General features: G+C 42.6%; 1 protein-coding gene across 5 annotated transcripts in view; it reads left to right on the top strand.

Moving 5' to 3' along the window:
• Window positions 1-19,032, top strand: part of LOC104910854 (NELL2-interacting cell ontogeny regulator 1) — a 35,743-nt gene extending 16,711 nt beyond the window's left edge. For 2 of the 5 annotated variants that reach the window (XM_019614982.3, XM_010710448.4), the window contains exon 4: window positions 759-3,067. In XM_019614982.3, the coding sequence (XP_019470527.1) occupies window positions 759-824 (66 nt within the window). In that variant the 3' untranslated portion in view covers window positions 825-3,067. Of the gene's footprint in view, window positions 1-758; window positions 3,068-17,579 lie in introns of those variants that run through there. The other 3 variants (XR_014883243.1, XR_014883242.1, XR_014883241.1) reach the window with 3 other exon arrangements.
• The last annotated feature ends 570 nt before the right edge of the window (window positions 19,033-19,602 follow it).

Raw genomic sequence — 19,602 nt, 5'->3', positions numbered from 1 at the left:
AATACATGATATTTAAATATCTTTGAGAATCTGCAATTATTGTTTTTCCTGGAGTACAGAGAAACGAAAGCTTGGAAATGATTTTCTACCAAGACACTCTAAAGCCAAGAACAAATAACTTGAAATGTTTTGTACAGAGAATGGTTTTTAAGCTTTTGATGGGGTTCTAGAGGCTTCAAATGGAGTTGGTAATAAGGCAACTGCCGCTGAACTACCTCAGGTTAAAATAAGAGCCACAAGCTCAAGTCCAAATCTGCCCTAAAAAGTGGTGAGTTTCAGACAACATGGTTAGACTGACAGCTGGATTGAACCCAGTGGAGAAAAAGCAGTGTAACAGAGAGCATAACCTGCCCCTTAGCACATGCTATCTGGCACAATTAAATTATACTGCTCTGAAGGCTTCATCAACAGGAAGCCATCAATCACTGGGAAGGAATTAAGAGCAGTGCAGCTGAAAGTGGAATTTTGCTCAGCATTTAGAAAGGACGTTTTAATAATATTGACAGCTCTGTCCCTAGAAGTTAACTATGGAAATGAAAACATTTGGATTACAAAAATACTTTCCATGCCTCTTGATTCTGAATATGCTTATTTTGTGTTGCTTTTTCTGGATGGAAACCAACTCTAATAACCATGATTTTTCACTCAGCAAAGCACCTTGACTACAGCTGTGTAGAGGAATTAGGTCAATCAATTTTATACTCATACCTTTTTAAAGTGCTTTTTTCAGTTTCTTTCTTTCTTTTTTTTCCCTGCAGACAGAAACACTCCTCCTGAAAGCAGAGAAGAGAGGGCTGTGTGACTGCTTTCCTGCAATGCACTGAAATGAGCGCTGGGATCAGGCCAATGGACATGTATTATGTATTCATTTTTAAAACACTGTTGAATAAATTACAGGAAGATACGGAGTGCTGCACCGCAAGAGAACAATTTTTATCCAAACAGGTACAGCCCAGTTAGATAATTTTTCCTTTGATGTGCTTTATCAGTACTATATGTGATATTGCATCTGCTGAAATGTCAAAAGAAGAAGCAGTGTTAGTGTCTCATTCCTGGGATTTGTGTAGGGACAGCATCTCACTTTCCTGCTATCTTAAGCCAAAAATTGTCCTTAGACTCTCAGGCCAACCCCTCAGCTTATGTAAATTGCCAGAGATCTATCAAAGAGTAAGTGGAGTCAAATTCTTTTATGTTACAAGTGTGTCCCTAAAAAGAAAATGAAGCTGCTTTGCAGTGATGCTTTGCTGTAAATTTGCAAACACGCAGTCGTGATTTTATATAGAAATTAGTAGTTGTCACTGCCTGCCTGGCAGCACACAGAAGGTATTTGTTCCCAATTTTATCAATAATGCAGTGCACGGCAAGCAGTAATCTGTACCCAGCATTTGTTTCTTCAGAGCCACATAGTAGCTGTGATCTTTTTGGAGGGATTTATTAAGTATCTAATGCGATCACTAACGTTTATAATCACATGAATGCTGCCTGGCAATAGAACTGATTGCGTCTGCCAAAATCTTCTGGAGAAGTGTCTTTCATTAAGCAAATCACAGCCTGGGCTGAACCACTCTCACTGGCCGCTCCAGCAGGTTTGGCAGAACGCCTGCACAACGCCCGCGCAGCCAGGAGCCTCCTGCAAACTCTGTTTTTTAAATATTTAGGTTCTAGCAAAATGGTCCATAGCTCTTGCGTGGACTTACGCAGGGAGGAATTTCGCTCCACAGTGATGGGTTACGCACTGATGCTATTAATATTCCCACTGCAGTCAGTGGGAAATAAGAGGACACAATGGTTCAGGCAGTGTTGCTACACTGTAGTACACTTGTAGTAGACAAGATTGCACCTTGTTACACTTTGAAAAACAGTGGCACATCCTTTCCCCATGTTTTCCTTTTTTTGGGGGGGGTGGGCGGGATGGGGAAAAACAGAAGATTCCCCCAATGGAAAGTTATTGTACAGAGTAACAGATTTTCATAAAACTTCAAATATCTTCCCCAAAGTGTGGTGAATGGAAATGTGGAGATCAGCTAGAGCATCTATGTATGAATTTGAAATTTTATGCAAGCAAGGGTGTGGGAGAAGTATCAACAACAGTGGTTTTCAAAGTTATTTTGTCAACCTTTATCAAAACACCCATTTCTCTATAAGCAGCTGATATTCTGCTGTCGGGCTGCTCAGTGAGCTATAATCCAAGCCTCTTCTCTCCTATTTTATTCCACCACTGCAGGCACAGGGAACTATGATCCACTGCCAGAATATTTTGTGTGCAGTCACAGCCAGTAATATGCAGTATTAGAATACACTCTGGCAAAGTAACTTGAAAGGCTGCTGATTCTCAGTAAGGAAAAGCATCCTTCCACCTTCATTTTAAGTAGGAATTTTGTTGACCTTTGTAGTATTCCAGAAAAACCCTTTATAGGTCATCAGGACCCAGTTTGTATGAAAGAGAAGCATTGTGACACAGCAACAGAGTGCTTCTCTGCATTACACTCCACTAAAGCACTGGAAACTGGCTGAGGGGAAGCAATAGAGGGTGTCATAATAGAGTGGTTTATTTTACAACTATAGCAGTAGGCATAACACAACTGCTTTCAAATTCCAGCCTTAGGTTGCTTTACTCCCACTTTGATTTGAACATGAGCAATGCACACATCTTGAACTGATTTTTGGCAGAGGTAGAATTTCAGCACTGAACCTGCGAGGTTTTTCAGCACAGCTCACTTTCTGGGGACAGCAGCACGTCTGTGGTTTTGTATTGCTGTTGTGCATGCTTATTCTGCTGGTACCTTAAAGAATGTGGCAAAGTCCTGTTAGCAAATGCTGGTTTGGTTTTTTTGTTTGTTTGTTTTTTGGGTTGTTTTTCTTTTTTTGGCTGTGTTTTCATTTAGAAAAGTGGTTGCACACAGCTGAGTTTTGATATGCAACTTGTTATGATAAAAAGGCGGAATGACTGACGAGTGGATGTTCTCTGGCTCTCAAGGGGATCAGAGTGACACTGCAAATTTATAGCTGTGATAGCAGTGATGAGATGTACTCCTCTTCGTCTATAACAATAAAAATACAAGATGCATTGTGCTGTTTGGTGTGCTTTGTTACTTATTTGTAACTTAAGATGTTCATGCAGTAATAAATATCTGCTCTTTAATTAGTTGGAAAATTCTCAGAGGGAAAAGTGCTATTTTGAATAAGAAAGTCAAGAAATCTTGTATTTGAGCTAAATTTATGAATGTACTCCTATTTGTTGAAGTATAAAATCGAACTCAATCTTATTTGAAATTAAATGTACTGCAAAGATTTTTAGAACTTTTTTAGTCTTCATACTCTGAACTTGATAGCTGTGATAAAGCTCCTTGTAATTAGCAAGGTGCACTAACTAAAAATTGAGTTACATAGCTTTAATTTATTATTGCTCATGAAGTTAATGTACTAGAAGAAACTGTATTTTACAAAAGGTTTTAATTGCAGGAAGTCTTAAAGCAGAAAGTCTTTTTTACTACACAGCACTCAAAGCACCATTTTGCTGTGGATTTCAGATAAAATTTGTGACCTTTTGAAATCAAGCTGTGTCTTTTCTTTTGGTGCAGTGCTGCTGCAGATAGCCTTGGGCACAGTGCATTTGTACACAATGGAGTGGAAGTGGCAGGCTGTAAAGATGCACAGTTAAGTTCTCAAAAGAAAAGAACTGATATAATTGTGTTAGAGGGGTGCTTCCTCTGGGTAGGCAAGATGTTCTCTAAATCTTGGTACTGCATCTCCACAGCTTCTTGTGCCTACCCTCGTGCAGGACCTTGCACTTGGCCTTGTTGAACTTCATGAGGTTGGCATGGGCCCACCTCTGGGTCTGTCTGGGTCCCTCTGAACATCCCCTGCACTCTAGCGTGTCAACTGCACCTCTCAGCTTGGTGTCATCTGCAAACTTGCTGAGGGTGCACTCGATCCCACTGTCCTATAAGAATGTCAAATAACGCCAGTCCCAGTGCCAATCTCTGTGGAACTCCACTCGTCATCGGCCTCCACTTGGAGACCTCCTTTCAGGGAGATGTAGAGAGTGATAAAGTCTCCCCTGAGCCTCCTCTTCTCCAGACTATGCAATCCCTGTTCCCTCAGCCACTCTTCATAAGAACGTCATTTGAATTTTCCAAGCTTTCCAGAACCTGCTTTTGAGACCTGTACAATGTAATGCAGATGGAGGAAGCGGTTGTAAGTAACCCCTGTGCTCAGCTGAAGCTGCTCAGAACATAGCAAGTGTCAGGGAGGTTTAGTGCTGTGCCTTTTCCCACAGAAAATATAACATTGTTCACATCTTTTACAAATTGGTACTTGGCAGTCTGAAAATTAAGGGAAGTGAATTTGTAAGTGCTTTTACTAGTCAAGGAGAAAGGCAGTGGTCATGTAAATAATGATATTGGCGGCAAATGTTAACTGGAGTTGGAAAAATAATAACAATTACAAACGTATACACGTATATGTAAAATATATTTACTGTCACTTTTGCTCCACTAGAAAGATCTTTGGTCAAACCCAATGTGAACAAACTTACATGCTTATGGTATCTACGTATATACCCTGACAAAAACGGAAGATATGAACTTTCTTCCCTTAACTCCAGAGAGTAGGAATGAGAAAGATAAAGAGTCTGTGAGAAAACCACTTAATCATTCTCATTGTTCCTGGAGAGTCTGAAGCACCTAATAAACTTTTAGCACATGTAGGACAGGAGGTACCTGTACAAAGCAGAAAGACAAGGAACCAAGCTCTTCCTTCTGGGGTCCCTGTACCCACAGTCCATTCAGAGCCCAAGTACTTCAGACCTGTCTCACCTGCTCCACCTCTGAGGTGGTGGCAAAAGGGAGATAATTGGATCCCTGAAATATGCAGGCCTAGTTGGCTGCTGAGCTCAAAGGTGTTGGAAAGGAAAGGCAAAAAGATAAGGATCGGGTACAGCACAGCCATTTGTGATGGAGCTTTATACTGAGGGAAACCAAGCAGCTTCCTTCTCTGTGTGTAAGCACAGCATTGTTCCTAGTATATAGAAAAGAATTACCCAAAACAATGATGTTTGTTAATATCCATTATTAAAGCTCCAGTTCACTACATCCATTATGATGTTTTCCATGCAGCAGCTCTTAATAGAAATGTCCCTGCTAAAGTGTGGGGTTTTGTTCAGTCTGGCTTGTGTGAATGCTTTCTTTGAACTCCATATGTTTCTATTTATTCTGAAATCATTTTCAGAGCTGTTCTCTCAACACTGTAGCCCAAATTCTTCACTTGCACTCCCACATGGGATTCTTCACGAACTCACTGGAAAGCACAAAAGGTGACTCAGGCCTATTTCACACTGACAGTGCTATGTTTACTCAGTGTATTTATTCTGATGTAACTGCTGTTTGGATTTCATACAATCCCCTTGCTGTTTTGTAAAAGATTTTTCTGGGAAAGCAGAGCTCCTGTGCCCTGTCCCTACATAAGCAGGCTCAGTGTTAAAGAATTTGGATCCTACATTATTGTGTTTCTCAAGCAGATCAAGAGCTGGCTTCAAGATGAAGTGTTATCTGTTGTTTAAGAACTGACAGTGTGAAATAACAAATTGGTGATGTGAAATAACAAATAGAAGTCTAGTGTTTGTGCAGAAAGTATTCCATCATCTGCAAAGCATGAAAGTACAAAAGATAGATGCTATCGGCAGCAGTGGTTACCGAGAATGGGTGTTTCTTCCTAGCTCTTGATACAACAGCTTGCCTGTAGTATTCCATACATTATAGATGGAGTCAGGGTGACAGGCTCTTGTTATATCAGATCTCATTCCATATTGATAAAAAAAAGAAACAATGGATCTATACATTGTTTGTAAATCCATATTAGTCAGATTCTGACAAGCCTATCTTTTCCAATATTTAATTCTTTTTTTTAAGTTGCTTGAGAAACTATGTCTGTGTCTTGCGACTCAGGTGTATGTGGGTGTCAAATGTATAGCAGACTAAAACACATAAAGCTTACATAAAGGAGCAGTTGTGTGTGGTGTAGTCCAAAGAATTTAGAAACCAGGCATTTTTGAGCTCTGACCCATTCAGAGACCAGATTCAGTATGAGTCTCAACATAAGCTTTTGTAACAAGACTGCTGTACGTTGCCTGCAATGGAGCAAGTACTTGATGCCCAATAATGCATTGAATAATTGTGATTCTCCAGAATATTTCATCACTATGCAAAACAAACAAACAAACAAACAAAAAAACACCCAACATCAACAAGAACAGTCGCAAAATTTAACACATTCTTCATTGCAAATAATTAGCTTTTCCCATACATACAGTTATATAGCTGAAACAATTTTATTGCGATAAGTTTAAATTAGTCATATTTAAACAGTTGTTGAGAGGATCTGGACTTGGGAGTAAATGAAGACTCAATGGATTTAATGGGTATTAGACCTTGGCCAGCTCTCTAAGAACAAGCGCAAACATGCAACGCTTGAGAAAAAAATCAGACTGGCTGGGAAGATAAACACAGTAAACTTGGGAAAAAATGCTTCTTGTTGCTTTCTCTTTGACTTGAGGTCTGATTTATACTTTGTCCATTTAAAATTTTCATTGTAGCTGGCACAAGAGAAAGGTTTTGTATTGCCTCCTCAAGGTGAGTTTCCATTTAGAACTGACATTTATACATGAAAGGCCACCAGATACCTTCCATACATTAGCAGGCATTTTATTATCATGTTTGGAGTCTGGGATAAGCTGTTGTGAGGCTTTCCAGGCATGGCTGACAAGCACCTGCATACACTACTCAATCACTGCCAAACTGGAGAAAGCATCCAGCAGCTTCTGCCTGGGTGACTGAGTGGCTCATCTGAGAAGAACTCCACTGACAAAGCTGCACACAGTGCCTGGGAAGATGGGCTGCCAGCTCCTCACTTGAGGAATCTGATAGCCTTTAATCCTGACCAGGGAAAAGCTTGGCACACTGTCTGGTATGGAGTGGTCTGGCTGTATATTAAAGATGGAGAGCAGAGGGCCGTAACTGGAGTAGGTGCTGCTGTTTCTGAAGTAGGTACTGATACCTCTGTAGCTTGCAGAGTCATTTTTATCCCATCTTACAGCTTCTTGTCCTAGGAGGAAGATGAGGGCTCATGCGTGTCAGAATGCCTATCTATTAAAACAGGCTGTCATTCCCCGAAACCCAAACTGCGTGCAGGCTGCAGACGCACGTGCTCAGCTTTCTCTTCTAAGGGCCCATCTGGTCATCCACCCAGCAAACAGCTCTTTTGAAAGACAGCTATTGCAGTTCTTATGATTCAAATCTCACTGTAATTAATTAGAAGCAGGGGATGGGAATCCAGAAGGCCTTTAGAGGCCAGGTGGATCCATGAAGAGTTTGGTAGTTCAAAGAAAATGTCATCTGCAGGGCCAGACTGTCAGTACAGTGTGCTAATAAGCAGACCTGTCTAATCTGTGAGTACAGTACTACAAACATGAAAGAGGAGGAAACTTCACAACTCATGACCTGACTACCCAGGGTGCCACTCTATATGCCCTTGACAGGGTCCCATTTTGCAGGCCCTAGAACAGCCCATGCAAGGCAGCGGACAAAATGGCCACTTTTAGGCAGAATCTCAGGGTAGAAGACAGATAGGTCTGCAGTCACCATGCTGAGGACCTGGCCTTCATAAAGCAAGCATAAAGTTGGAACAGAAGTTTGAGGGGTTGTACGTACCTTAAGACCTTAAGACCTGAACAGTGGTGCCTATCTCTGTTGTCTATGAGCCAGCACCAGTGTGTTAATGAGAGGAAGGCAGGCTTCACATCCTGTGGGAATGGGGCTCCAAAGTTGCTTTTTTGCTAAAGGTACCTGGGCTTGACTCCTTAGGAAGGGCATTCCCCTGCTGTGAGCTGGCTTCCAGCAGTCTTTAATAGAGCCCCATCCTCGTAGCATTTGACATTAACTGCTCTATGCTACGTTTCATCTTGAGATGGCCATATTGCACAATTTGGGATGATCCCAGCATGATGCTAACGTAATTTTGTTTTTCAAGGCATGAACAGACATAAATGCAGTTTGATGCTATATTATCTCGTTAGCACGACAGTGATTAAATCATATGGGAACCACCATGTTAACAGCCTGTCATTCACAGAAACCTGTCAGGTTACTGTCAAATCAAGGAGTCCAAAAGCACAAACACCGTGGGAGAAATCATAGGACTTTTATAAAAAGAACAAGTTAAAATAAATGCATCTATTTTGTTCTGTTAATTTAGTATCAGTTTTCAAACTTTAAATCAATCTATCCTCTGATTACAGCACCAAATACTGCAGATTTTTTTTTAAATGTGAAAAGCTGGTAAAGATAGCTGAGATAGGTTGTTAAAGTATATCAAGCATGAAAAGTTCTACTGCAGAGATCCCTGCAGTCTGTAGTCACAGAACTCTACTGACTTTCTCAGAGCTCAGCTAGTGGTGGATTTGATCTGGTGAATCAGAAGAGTTTGCTCCTACATCCAGACATTCATTACGTTTTGAGATAGACTTGAAGAGATAGGTTTAATTGTATTTTGTTGTGCTTGACAAAGAAAAGCAAATACTACTTTTGCACATACCAGATGGCTTATCAAATATTTCCTGGGGGTGTAGCAGTGGAGCTCAATGGGCCTAGCTGTGATCTTACAATCCATTGAATTTTGAGATGTTTTAACAAGTTTTGCTTGAAAAACAAAACAGGATAGCTGTCCATGGGATATTGATGAACGGGTACAGCAGCAGGGAGATTGCCAAGTAAACTGAATGGAACAGTGAGCCAAGATACAGTGCTTCAGATATAATACCTCTAGATACAATTTCTGTAATGATTGTTTCAGTTTTGCCCATACTAGCAATCAATTTGTGACTTCGGTGTATTAACAATAAATCTTGCAAGATGCTGTAATAGCAGCTTGCTTAAAACAACGTACATCCATGTTTAACAGCTCTGCAGAATTGGATCTAAAGGGCTCAGTGCTCTTTGGGATTCATCAGTCAGTGAGTTTTGCTCTCTATTTGATGGTGCCATTATTCAAGCCATGACAGTTGCGTCCATTATATCTCCATGTGGTTGAAACTGCAGAAAAAAAGATCTGCTCCAGGTGGAAACTATCCAAACACTATTTTTGCAAACAGCATCTCAAGAGCAATTGTTTGGGACTGTGCAGTACGGGCACTAACAACAACAGGAAAGCAGATTTGAATGTGGCTTCCAGCAGCTTTTTCCAACTTAAAAAAAGTGCCATGGGGCACTTAATTTCACACTGTCACTGAGCTGCAGAGTTAGGCCAGCTAAAGTCACAGAACAACTTCTCTCTCCTGGGAATGTCCAAAGAGCAAGAATCAACAGATCATAAAGGGGAGCTCAGTTCTCCTGTGTGATGAGCTGGGAACCCCAGCAGACTCTGAGTAAGTGTGAAGAGGCAGGGAAGAAAGGACTCAAGTAGATTACAGTGAAATTTAAGTTGTGTTAAGCATATCAGTCCTCTTGGAAAACAATTACTCTCTCTTTTATTGCAGGTTAAAATGGTGGCAAAGTGTGACTTTGCCAGAACTTAAATCATTTGTTTCATACAGAGTATGGAAAGCACAGCCAGGCAGTCACCTGATTGGGATGCAGGGAGTGGTCTTCTGGGATGGACTGAACCAGGGGAGTCCAACCTCTTGGCTTGCCTGGGTCACATTGAGTGAAGAGGAATTGCCTTAGGCCACATCAACAGAGGTTGCTCTGAAAGTAATGACTCCTAATTACTTCCATGGAAAATATGACCAATACAAAGAACAGAGTAACAGTACTGAATAGAGCAAATTCTCAGATAACAAAACTTTTTTTTTTTTTTTTTTTGACACAGTCACCATCATTAGTTATGCATTTTCACCAGCAATAAACAAGAGCCTGCATGCTGCACTCATAACAATCTGTGGATTAACTGTTGCCATCACCACTGCTGGAACACACCACCCACTGCCTCACTGTGCTCACATCCACTCTTTGGTCTCCATCAATTTTCAGCAAGTGTCACCAATTTTCAGCAAGTGTCAGTGAAGGTCAGTGGGTGCCATTTTTTCCCTTTGAAGGAATTCAGTGACAAACCATTGTTCCATTCATTTCTAGACAACATTTTGTCAGACTGCCCCTCTGCTGCCATCTGTTTTACAGCAACATTTAATAGAATGTTCAACTCTTACTGCTGTCCCACCAACATCTGCCTCTGATGTCCTGGGCCAACATCATAAAATAGGAGACATTACTTTCAGAGCAGCCCTCATAAGATATATAATATGGTTCATGTATGTAAATAGCAAAACATTTCATTTTTTAATGCCTCTTATTAAAACATATTAAAAAGACAGCAACAAAAACAAAAAAGTAGTGGGATGTTTTACCTTTTTTTTTTTTGAAGCTAATGCGTCAGTCTGGTTCAATGGCAGAGGTGGCAAATCTTAGTGAGTTCTCAAGGTGCTCACCAGAGATTTTTGATGAAATTTTACTCTTCCTGTGTTTCATGCTTGCCAATAATTGTTCACAAATGTACCTATGATGGCAGGGTGTGAGTGCAGGCCAGCCTGTGTCTGGCCACATGTGGGCAGTGGGACACAGGTTGGATATGCCTGGATTAAACTGTTCTAAATATGAAACAACACCTTACTTTTAAGATAATGGTGAGTAAACTCCTTAGTGGAACTAGGTGTCTGAAACAGGAGGAGCTTCTCTCCAAAGGCACGTGTGACTGCCCCAAACCAAAGCACTACTAAGATCACTAGAGAATTTGAACTGTATGAGAAAGTCTTTTGACAGTGTCCATACAAATCCAGTTGCCTCACTCTGGCTAGTGTTTTATTTTTGTTTTGAAATTTTTGTTTGTTTGCTTATTTGCTTTTGTCAAGGTCTGGACTAGATTTGAACCTCCAAGTCTTTCCTGTACCTTCTAAATCTGCCTGCCATGTACATGCAGCAGTCCAGGCTGAAATTTCCTATTTGCTAACGATTGCTTCATTTCCATGCATATGTTAACTTCATGCAGTTTCACAGTAACCTGTGAAAAAAAACAGTGAGTTTTTATGACAGTAAAGTTACATTTCACTTCTTCCTAAGTCCCTCGGGGAATTTAAAAACCCAATTCCTACTAATTCCTAACAGAAAGCAAGCAGCCACATCTTTTCCCCAGCCTGTCGCTTTCCATCCATCCAGCTGATTTAAAGAGGCTCATTGCTGTGTAAAACCTGTGAGTTGTCTTTCATTGACTTCAGCCTCTTGATCAGTTCTCTGCATCAGATTTCAACAGGATGTAAGCATCCAGTCCAGAAGCCTCTTCTTTGTCACACTTGTTCAGGTCTACTTACTTCTCCCTTTGGCTATACTCTGTAATGTATTCTTATACATAATGTATCTCTTTCTCCATAGGCTTCTGTTCCACAGTCCTCCAAAGCCTTGATATTTCCTTGTCAGTAAGGTTTAGCACACTTTCAATCATGGTATTTCGGAGCTTTTTTCTTTTGTGGCTAAAAGAGTCACTGCTAGAAAATGCCCAAGGAAAGCACAGCTATATGTGATAATGAAAATTCATGCCATTAGAAATGGAAGCTTTTCTTAAATATAATTTTCCACAATTCTAATAATCAGTTTGTATTAGTTTTTGACATTACTTCCTAGGAAGAGTCTAACAGTGGTGGTAAGGACTGAGCTGGAGAGCACGAAGGGAAGTAGCAAGGAAGTAACAGAGGTTTGCGCAGTGTACTGACAAGTGTGTCAAGAACATGAAAACTTTTCTGCAACCAACAACTTATACTTTCATCTAGGAACGTGATTTTTCAAGTTGACACTATTGACTTCTGCCTAAATAATACTAATTAATGATGCAAGTAACAAACCTCTTAATGATCTATTGTGGTTGAGAAGGTATAAAAAGTGCAGAGGAAAGTGCTGCAAGCAATTGTACCCTGGTGCCAAACTGTTCCTGGGAAAGGTGGGAAGAACCCAGTGTTCAGGAGGTGAAGTACCATGTAAACAGAATGTCAGCAATGAGATTAGTGAAGCCTAGACCTTCAGGACATGAAGCAGTCATAATTTATCAGCCCCATTACTTGTACATGCAACTGCAGGTTCTTAGTGTCTTCAGCTAAACTGGGTTATATGCTGCACAGTGTATGGTGCCAGCTTGGGACACAGGAAACTGGAGATACGGAAGTGGAAAAGAAAGGAGAGACCACCAGCAGCCAATGCTCCCCAACCTGCCACTTCCATGGCCAACGCTGTCCCTCAGCAAAGCAGAAGGAAGGAGAAGGATGAGATCTACCATTCAGAGCACTTCTACCCTGTGATGCTGCTTTGCAACAACCTGAGAAAGAGAAGGAGAAACCAGCTTCTATGGTTTTAGGAAAGTAAGATGTTCCTGTTAATGGTAGAGGGAAGCTGCACCTTCTGTCCTAGTACACCTTACGTATTGGGAAATATGGTGCTTATTTAGTCAGGAATGTTGGGCTGTTACAGTTTCTCAGTTTCTCTACAGCAAGGGTGGCCAGCAATCTGCCTCTCAAGGCAGAACAGAGGGTGGTAAGAGCAAAAAGTGAATCCCTTTGGTCAAGTAATCTCTCTGGCATTCTGAGAAACCAAGTGTGCTGCCTTTCCTCTGTGTTCAGCCTGAGAGCCTGCAAAACCAAGTTGGTTGAAGAAAGTACTCCTCTGGGTGCTTCTGGATCTGGCAGTCACCTATATAAATATCACTCAGCTGATGGAGGTTTGCATGGCATTATTTTTAACCTATTATCACCCTTGCTTTTACTATCTGTTATGCTGTTGTGCAGAAGGCATAGGTTCTTTCTCAGGCACTCACTGTCTGCTTCAGGGCCATTAGCACTCTTGGTACCATTATAAAGGCACTGAGCCTCAATTCAGACCTTATAATGAGCTGTGTATTCTTTCCACTCTGGGGACCTTTCAGGCATGGAAGTGCAGTATTCAACCCCACACTTGAATTCCCAGAGTAATCATTGTATTGCTAACTAGAATGATTTTTCAGCAGGCTCTCTGTCTCTGCAAGTAAAGCAAAAAGTTTAATGGGACAATAGTTCTTAAATTTACAAGTCTTACACTTTTGTGTTTGTTTTACAGAAGAGGTTTGCACACTTATGTATCTCAGGCAATTATTTGCATCCTACTGTATTGGTTCAGCACCTCTCTGTAAGTCACTAATCAGAGGTAATTGGGTTTTGCCTTATAGGAAAATGTCTGATTTGATCTTAGAATTTCTACTCCTGATTTGCTAGCATTTAAAGACTGTTTTGTTGTTGTTGTTGTTGTTGTTTTCATAAGCAAAGTGGAAAAATGGATCCTTTCTCTCTAAGCACTGCAGTACTGTTACAGTTCAAGGCCTCTTCTCTACTGATGTCTTTCAGCAGCAGCTCCACAGCTGTTACCTCAAAAGCAGAACTGCTCTTCTGTGAAGCAGTGAGTAGTATGAACCATTTGGTGGGTAGCTGAGCTCCTAGAAAAAAAATATGCTTCAAATCTGCTGTTTGCATAACTTTAATTCTAGAGGGTTACAGGAAGGCTGCAGCAGAAGGCAGAAATTGGAAAGATAACACTGTTTACGACTCAGAAGCAAAATTCACCACTACAAAAGATCTCCCTGCATTATTTATAGGGCAGACTGGCACTACTGCTTTGAAGTCACTCATGTTTTGGCTGCTCTTCTGTAAGTCTGCAGTGAAGTCCAAACAAGATGACGCAGCAGAGGAAATGTGTGAGAGCCAAGTCAAAACGCCGTAGAGAGGGGTTTATGTGAATCAAAAGGGATAAACCTTGGATGTGCCTTGTGCACTTCACTGAGAGGTGCCTCTGAAGGTTTTCGTATGGTTAGTTAGGAAAAGGCTGTGGAGTTAACATGCTGTAGTCACTGCCTGACAGCTGTCAGAAGGCCTGAACAGGAGTCTTAGCTCTTAGCTTTGTGTAGGCTGCTATTGTACTTGCAGAGTTTGGAGCTGAATTAGTAGACCAGTCCTGGACATTGCTGAGGCACACTGACCATAAATGGTAGATGATAGCTCTTCTCATTCAATGGGATAACCGAGTGAAGAGCAAGGAAAGGCCAATCCCAAAACAGCAGCTTGGCTGGGGTAAAACAGTGCTGTGATGAACCAATGCAGAGAGGTATCAGTGTGAAAGTAACTCCAATGTTGCCTTTCCTTTTGTTTGTTTACAAAAATTCTCAGGCCTTTTCCTTTTGTTTTTCACTCCCAGTGCTACCTCCTGGTCCCTCCAAATGGGAAAACAGCAGAGCTAGAAGCGTACTTCCCTCTTTTAAGCAGTGAGGAATTTATGCCTGATCTTAAAGGTCAAGATATATCTCATAAATTCTTCACACAAGAAAGCGAATGTTTCCCCGCCCATGCCATGACACCACAAGGTGTTTAATTCATGCCACACTCCTTGCTCATCAGTATTTTCTGAGGTCATTACATTTACATTCTGGCAGTTATGCATGTGTTAGGAATGTGCTTTATAGCACATTTGCTGAGAGGTGCGCAGCCTATGTCTCTCTTGCTAGAAGCGTGTACCTGCCACGTACAGTCATTTAATTTGCCCCCGTTTGATTTCTGCATTGAACTCTTGGTGCCATTGACATGCAGCAATTACAGAGTTTTCTGCCAATTAGGTAGTGGAGATGGGCAGCAGCGGGCTCCCAAGCTGGCACTCAGATGCTCCTGCTGCTCAGTACACTGCTGGGCTGCCATAGGTGATCACTGAGCTGTTGGCAGTAGCATTTTTCTTCTGCTTGCTGAGGGCTTTTGGGTCAGCCTGCAGCCTCACAAATTCTATTCAAAGAAAAATTAGAGCTGAAGTCAAGATCTTGCATAAGACTAACACAGAGAGAGATCAAAACTAACATTCTCTCTGTAGCAATTATTAGGAAACAAAAATGTTCTCTTTGCCTTCAAACCATCACGGCTTACTGGGGAATACAAGCTGATGTTCCTCACTGAGGGCTCATAGATACCTTTGAGGCTCATCATAAGCCAACTCATCTTCCATAGTTTGGGAATACTTGTAATCCCCGTGTGCCCCAATTTCTAATCAACAGAACAAAACTCACATTGTGTTTTTCTAAAGCCTGCCCTCTTTCACCTGAAAGCAATTTGGGCTCAAAGCTATCCTATCATAGGCAGCAGCTTGCAGGAGATGGACACCTGATTTCAGCTGATAGCCAAGATGTTTCAATAGTAATACAAAAACATCTCATATGCAAAACCCACTGTAGAACAGTTGCCGCCTGCCTAGAACAGCATTCAGCAAGGGACATTCAGGACTCAACATCAGCTTCTGCAATTAGCACTAGAGTCCTGCACAATCCTGCCTGCTCCAGAATATTAATGGCACATATTTATAGTGCCTTCTCATGACTCATAGTTCTATAGAGACACCCCCTCTCTCTAACTTCTTGGCTGTGCTTCTTTTGCTTTTCTTCTTTTTTTTCCACAGTTTTTGTTCCTTTTTTCCACAGTTTACACTGACATACAAACAGAAAGTGTTCTGGGCTGAATTTTCCTGTTGTATCCATCTAACAAGATCAGAAAGACCTCCCTGTGCAGCCATGGGGTTGTGCAGTGTAGGGCAGATGTTGCACAAGCCCTTATGTTGTTCAGCTATTTCCTGCCCAAGGCCTCTCTCCTATATATTAGTTGGATTTTGTGTTACACTAAAATATTCATTTACTCATGCTTGTTAAACTGCAGTGAATTCTGTAGCAAGGCCTTCTTTTATCTACTGGTAATTTCTGTTGAGACTTCCCTGCAGGATTCCTGTGCTTTATGGGCACAAATGAGAGTTGGATTTACCAACAAACAGCCCCTCTCGTTTAAGTAGCCTTGTATGGCACTATAGTGATGTCCATGACATGTTTTATGAATGTGTGCCTAAGGGTACTGGCTATCATTGTGTACCAAAACCATTAACTCCCTTACCATGTGATAAAGCAAACATTCTCCCCAGCCTCAGGATATGGGGAGAACAGAAATGTTAGAGTAAAAAAATGTGAATGTTAGAAATTTTCTGATGCACAGTCAAAATTGACAGCTGGATATAAGAAAACAGGTTTTTTATGATAAATAGAACAGGTCTCCAAGAGAGTTGGTGGATGCCCCGTCCCTGAAGACATCCAAGGTCAGGCTGCACTGGGCTCTGAGCACCCTGATCTGGATGCAGCTGTCCCTTTTCACTGCAGGGAAGTTGGTCCCTTCCAACTCAAACAACTGTATGATTCCATGAAAACTGGGCTCAAAACTATCTCAACTGCCAGCTCCAAAAGGAGCCATCTCCAAACTGCCAGCCCCTCAACCTGTAAGCATCACACCAGCTGTACCTAGCTGCTCTTCCAGATGCCTTACCCACGCTGGTCAGACTCTGAATAAAGCAGCAAGCCAAGAAAGGAAGGCCAGAGAAAATGGAGCATTAGACTGTGAGTTCGGCACTGTGACAGAGATCTCCTCACAGGTGATCTCTGCATTTGCCTTAGGTATGTGCTTGATGTGATGGAGCCTTCTAATGGGGAATGTACCCATTGCTCAGCAACAACCAAACATCTGTGCATGATTAACCTGATCTGGGCTGAAAGCAGGATGAGGAGAGGGTGCAGGGCAGTCCTCAAGGATAGGGATGGGCATCGAGTGCGGACCGGAGGGCTGAGGTGAGGGTACGGGGCGGGTGTCGAACAGGAACCGGTGGGACTGGGGACGGGCTGTGAAGGGGTGAGGCGGGAATCGAGCGGGCTGCAGTGGGGTCGGACGTAGAGTGGGGTGTGAGGCTGTGAGGAGATGGGACGGGAGTCGAGCGGAGACCGGGGATATTACTTCAGCAAAACAAATTCATAAGTAACAGTTACAGAACTTTCTACATGACTGTCAATATGTGAACAGTCCTGTTCTTCCTCAATAACTTTGCACTGTGGACATAATGGAATAGTTTTATGTTCTACCTCAAAAACCATGAGAAAGTGTTCCTGCAGTTCGAAGTAAGTTCTTTTCAAAAAGGTAGCTGACAATGGCCTAGTAAAGAGTGGAAGTCTTCCAAACAAGGAAAATAAAATGAGACAAAACTGTCAGTGATGAATCTGATCTTTTTTTTTTTTAAAAAAAAAAAGGGGGGGTAAGTAGGTGTGCACTCCAACATGCTAAATGCCACTGAACATGCACAGAGGAATATAAGCAGATACCTGAGACACTGAAAAAGGTTAAATGTATATGTCAGTGTGTAGCATATGTTTTGCATAACTGTAAATGTAGAATCTTCCTTATCAACTAATCTGGTACTCATACTGAAGAGTAAAGAAATAGCACATCTGAATACTGTGTTAGAGAGCTTTCTTACTACACTGCAGGTGCTGATCTCTAGTTGGAGTTAAGTCAGTAAGAAAAATAAAGTGTTAAGAGGCAAAGGAAAGGCATTTTGGGCAAAAGCACTTCCCTTGGCAGCATGGCCATCTGTGGAGCTCCCTCGGGACATTGGGATCCTGGATTCCGGCTGGTGGAGGAGTTGGTGCTGTTCAGGTCTGATGATGACCTTTTTTGATTTCAGGAGCTGCTGCAGAAGAAAGAAGGAGCAGCGCCTGGAAGTTGCGTGGTGAGGGAGCAAGAAGAGGAAGCAGGAGACTGCACATGGGGAAAGGGAGAGGCGTTCTGGGCAAAAGCATCTTCCCCGTCCCCGGGGCGTAGTTGTACTGTGATGGAGCGTTGCCGGCACTGTGGGTGACCAGGCTGGCTGTGTGCTGGGCAACCTCTCTGTAAGCAGGGCTCGGGTCTTTGCTGTAGTTGGCCTTTTGCCTTGTTGCTCCTTTGGCTGCCTGGGGAGCGTGGCCCCCTGTAAGCAGGGCGGGAGCCGCCTCTCTGCACCTGAGTGAGAAATGGAGCTCGCTGGACCCCACGGCCACCCTGTAAGCAGGGTAGTGCCATTTTTTCCCTGTCCCTCTTCCTCCAGCCTCTCAGTGCTGTTGCCTGCTGGTGGCCTGTCAGTGCAATGGCCCTGTACTCAGGGTGCGTGTCACGTCACTTGGCCTTTGGCCTTACCTGGGAACTCGGCGCCTTGGCACATTGAGGTCCGTGGTCTCCGTGCGGCCCGGGGACAAACACAGGCGCTTGTCTGTTGCTCATAGGTGTGGGTTTATTCCCAGGGATTGGCTGCGCTGCACTGTCCTTCCCTTCTGGAAAGTCGCATCTGTGTGAGTGTGTTCCCCTTCCTTTCCTGGTGTTTGTGGAGTGACTGAGCGATTGAGCTTTCCCCTTAGATCTCCCTAAAGACAGCTGCAGCTTAGCTTGGACTTCCCAGGGGGGAATGGAGGACTTGATGCATGCCGCAAGGAGGGGGTGTTCCCTCTTAGTCCCACAAGTGCAGCAAGTGTTCTGTCTTGCCTCTTGTTTGTTTCTTCTTAGACCAGATCAGAGCCTCATGGTAGTTCTGTGGCTGAGGCTGCTCTGTAGCCAGGGCTTGGGCCCGCCCCTGCGTGGCTGCCTGTCTTGCTGGCGGCGTGACAGCCCTGTACTCGGGGCGTGTGTCACAAGCAGCCCCTCTTGTCCCCGGAGCAGCCCGCCCCGCCTGCAATCAGGTCTGGGGTGGCTGCAGTGCTGCAGCCGGCTGCTTTAGCCATCCAGTTGGTGGGAATGACCCCTCCCTGGCCTGATAGAGGGTGCAGGTTGAGGTGCTGCTTCTTTGTGGTTGGGGTGACCTCCCTACTGTGTGGGTTGAGGTGGCTCCCAAAGATGTGGTGTTGCGCCTGCAGGTGGAGGAGTTGGTGCTGCTCAGGTCTGATGGTGACCTTTTTTGATTTCAGGAGCTGCTGCAGAAGAAATAAGGAGCAGCGCCTGGAAGTGCGCAGCCAGGGAGCAAGAAGAAGAAGCAGGGAAATGATAGTTGTTTAATGTTAGCTGTAGTTGTGTGTTGGTTCATGGTCTTAGCATCAAAAAGGGTAGTAAGAAAATTTGGCATCTCTGTACAGCCTTTTACCTCCTTTTTTATTAAATATGTTTTTATCTCAGTTGTTTGTTATTATTGTTTTGGATTTTGTAGTTTTTATTATTCCTTTGAAGTTAGTGATTTTTCAATCTGATTTGGTTGTTCTTTCCCCAAGGAACCTGGGCTGCTCTTCTTCCTGTCTTTTGAATAGGGGGTTTTGCTAACTATCTACTATCTCTGCTTGCCGGATGACTTTTCTCAACTCTTCTGCCATTGGGTTTTTTCAGTGTTGTTTATGAGGTGCTGGGTATTTCCTCCGCTTTATTTGCTGTAGCGGGTGTGCTCATGGGTTGATACAGGTTCCTGTTCCCCTGTGACTGGTATCTGGGTTATGTCTGCTGCTGGGTTTTTTAATTTATTTTCTCTCATTCCTTTTTTTTGTTTTTGATTATTTTGCACCTTCTGAGAGGATGAACTTAATCTGTTTTTTTGTTTGTTTGTTTCTTTCTTTCACCATGCAGGTAACTCATTTTCTTGGGATCTGGGGAGGGGGGAAGAAAAAAAAATCAAGTTCAATTAGTGGCTTGAGACATTATCTGTTTTCTGAAGTAGCCAAAAGGAAGAGGGAAATAAAGGTTAAGTACTTAATATA

The sequence above is a fragment of the Meleagris gallopavo genome, chromosome 4 (assembly GCF_905368555.1).
Source record: "Meleagris gallopavo chromosome 4, MGAL_WU_HG_1.1, whole genome shotgun sequence".
In the NCBI taxonomy this organism is placed as follows: Eukaryota; Metazoa; Chordata; class Aves; order Galliformes; family Phasianidae; genus Meleagris; species Meleagris gallopavo.
Note: the sequence above shows the minus strand (reverse complement) of the source record. Positions and strands in the feature narration are given on the sequence as shown.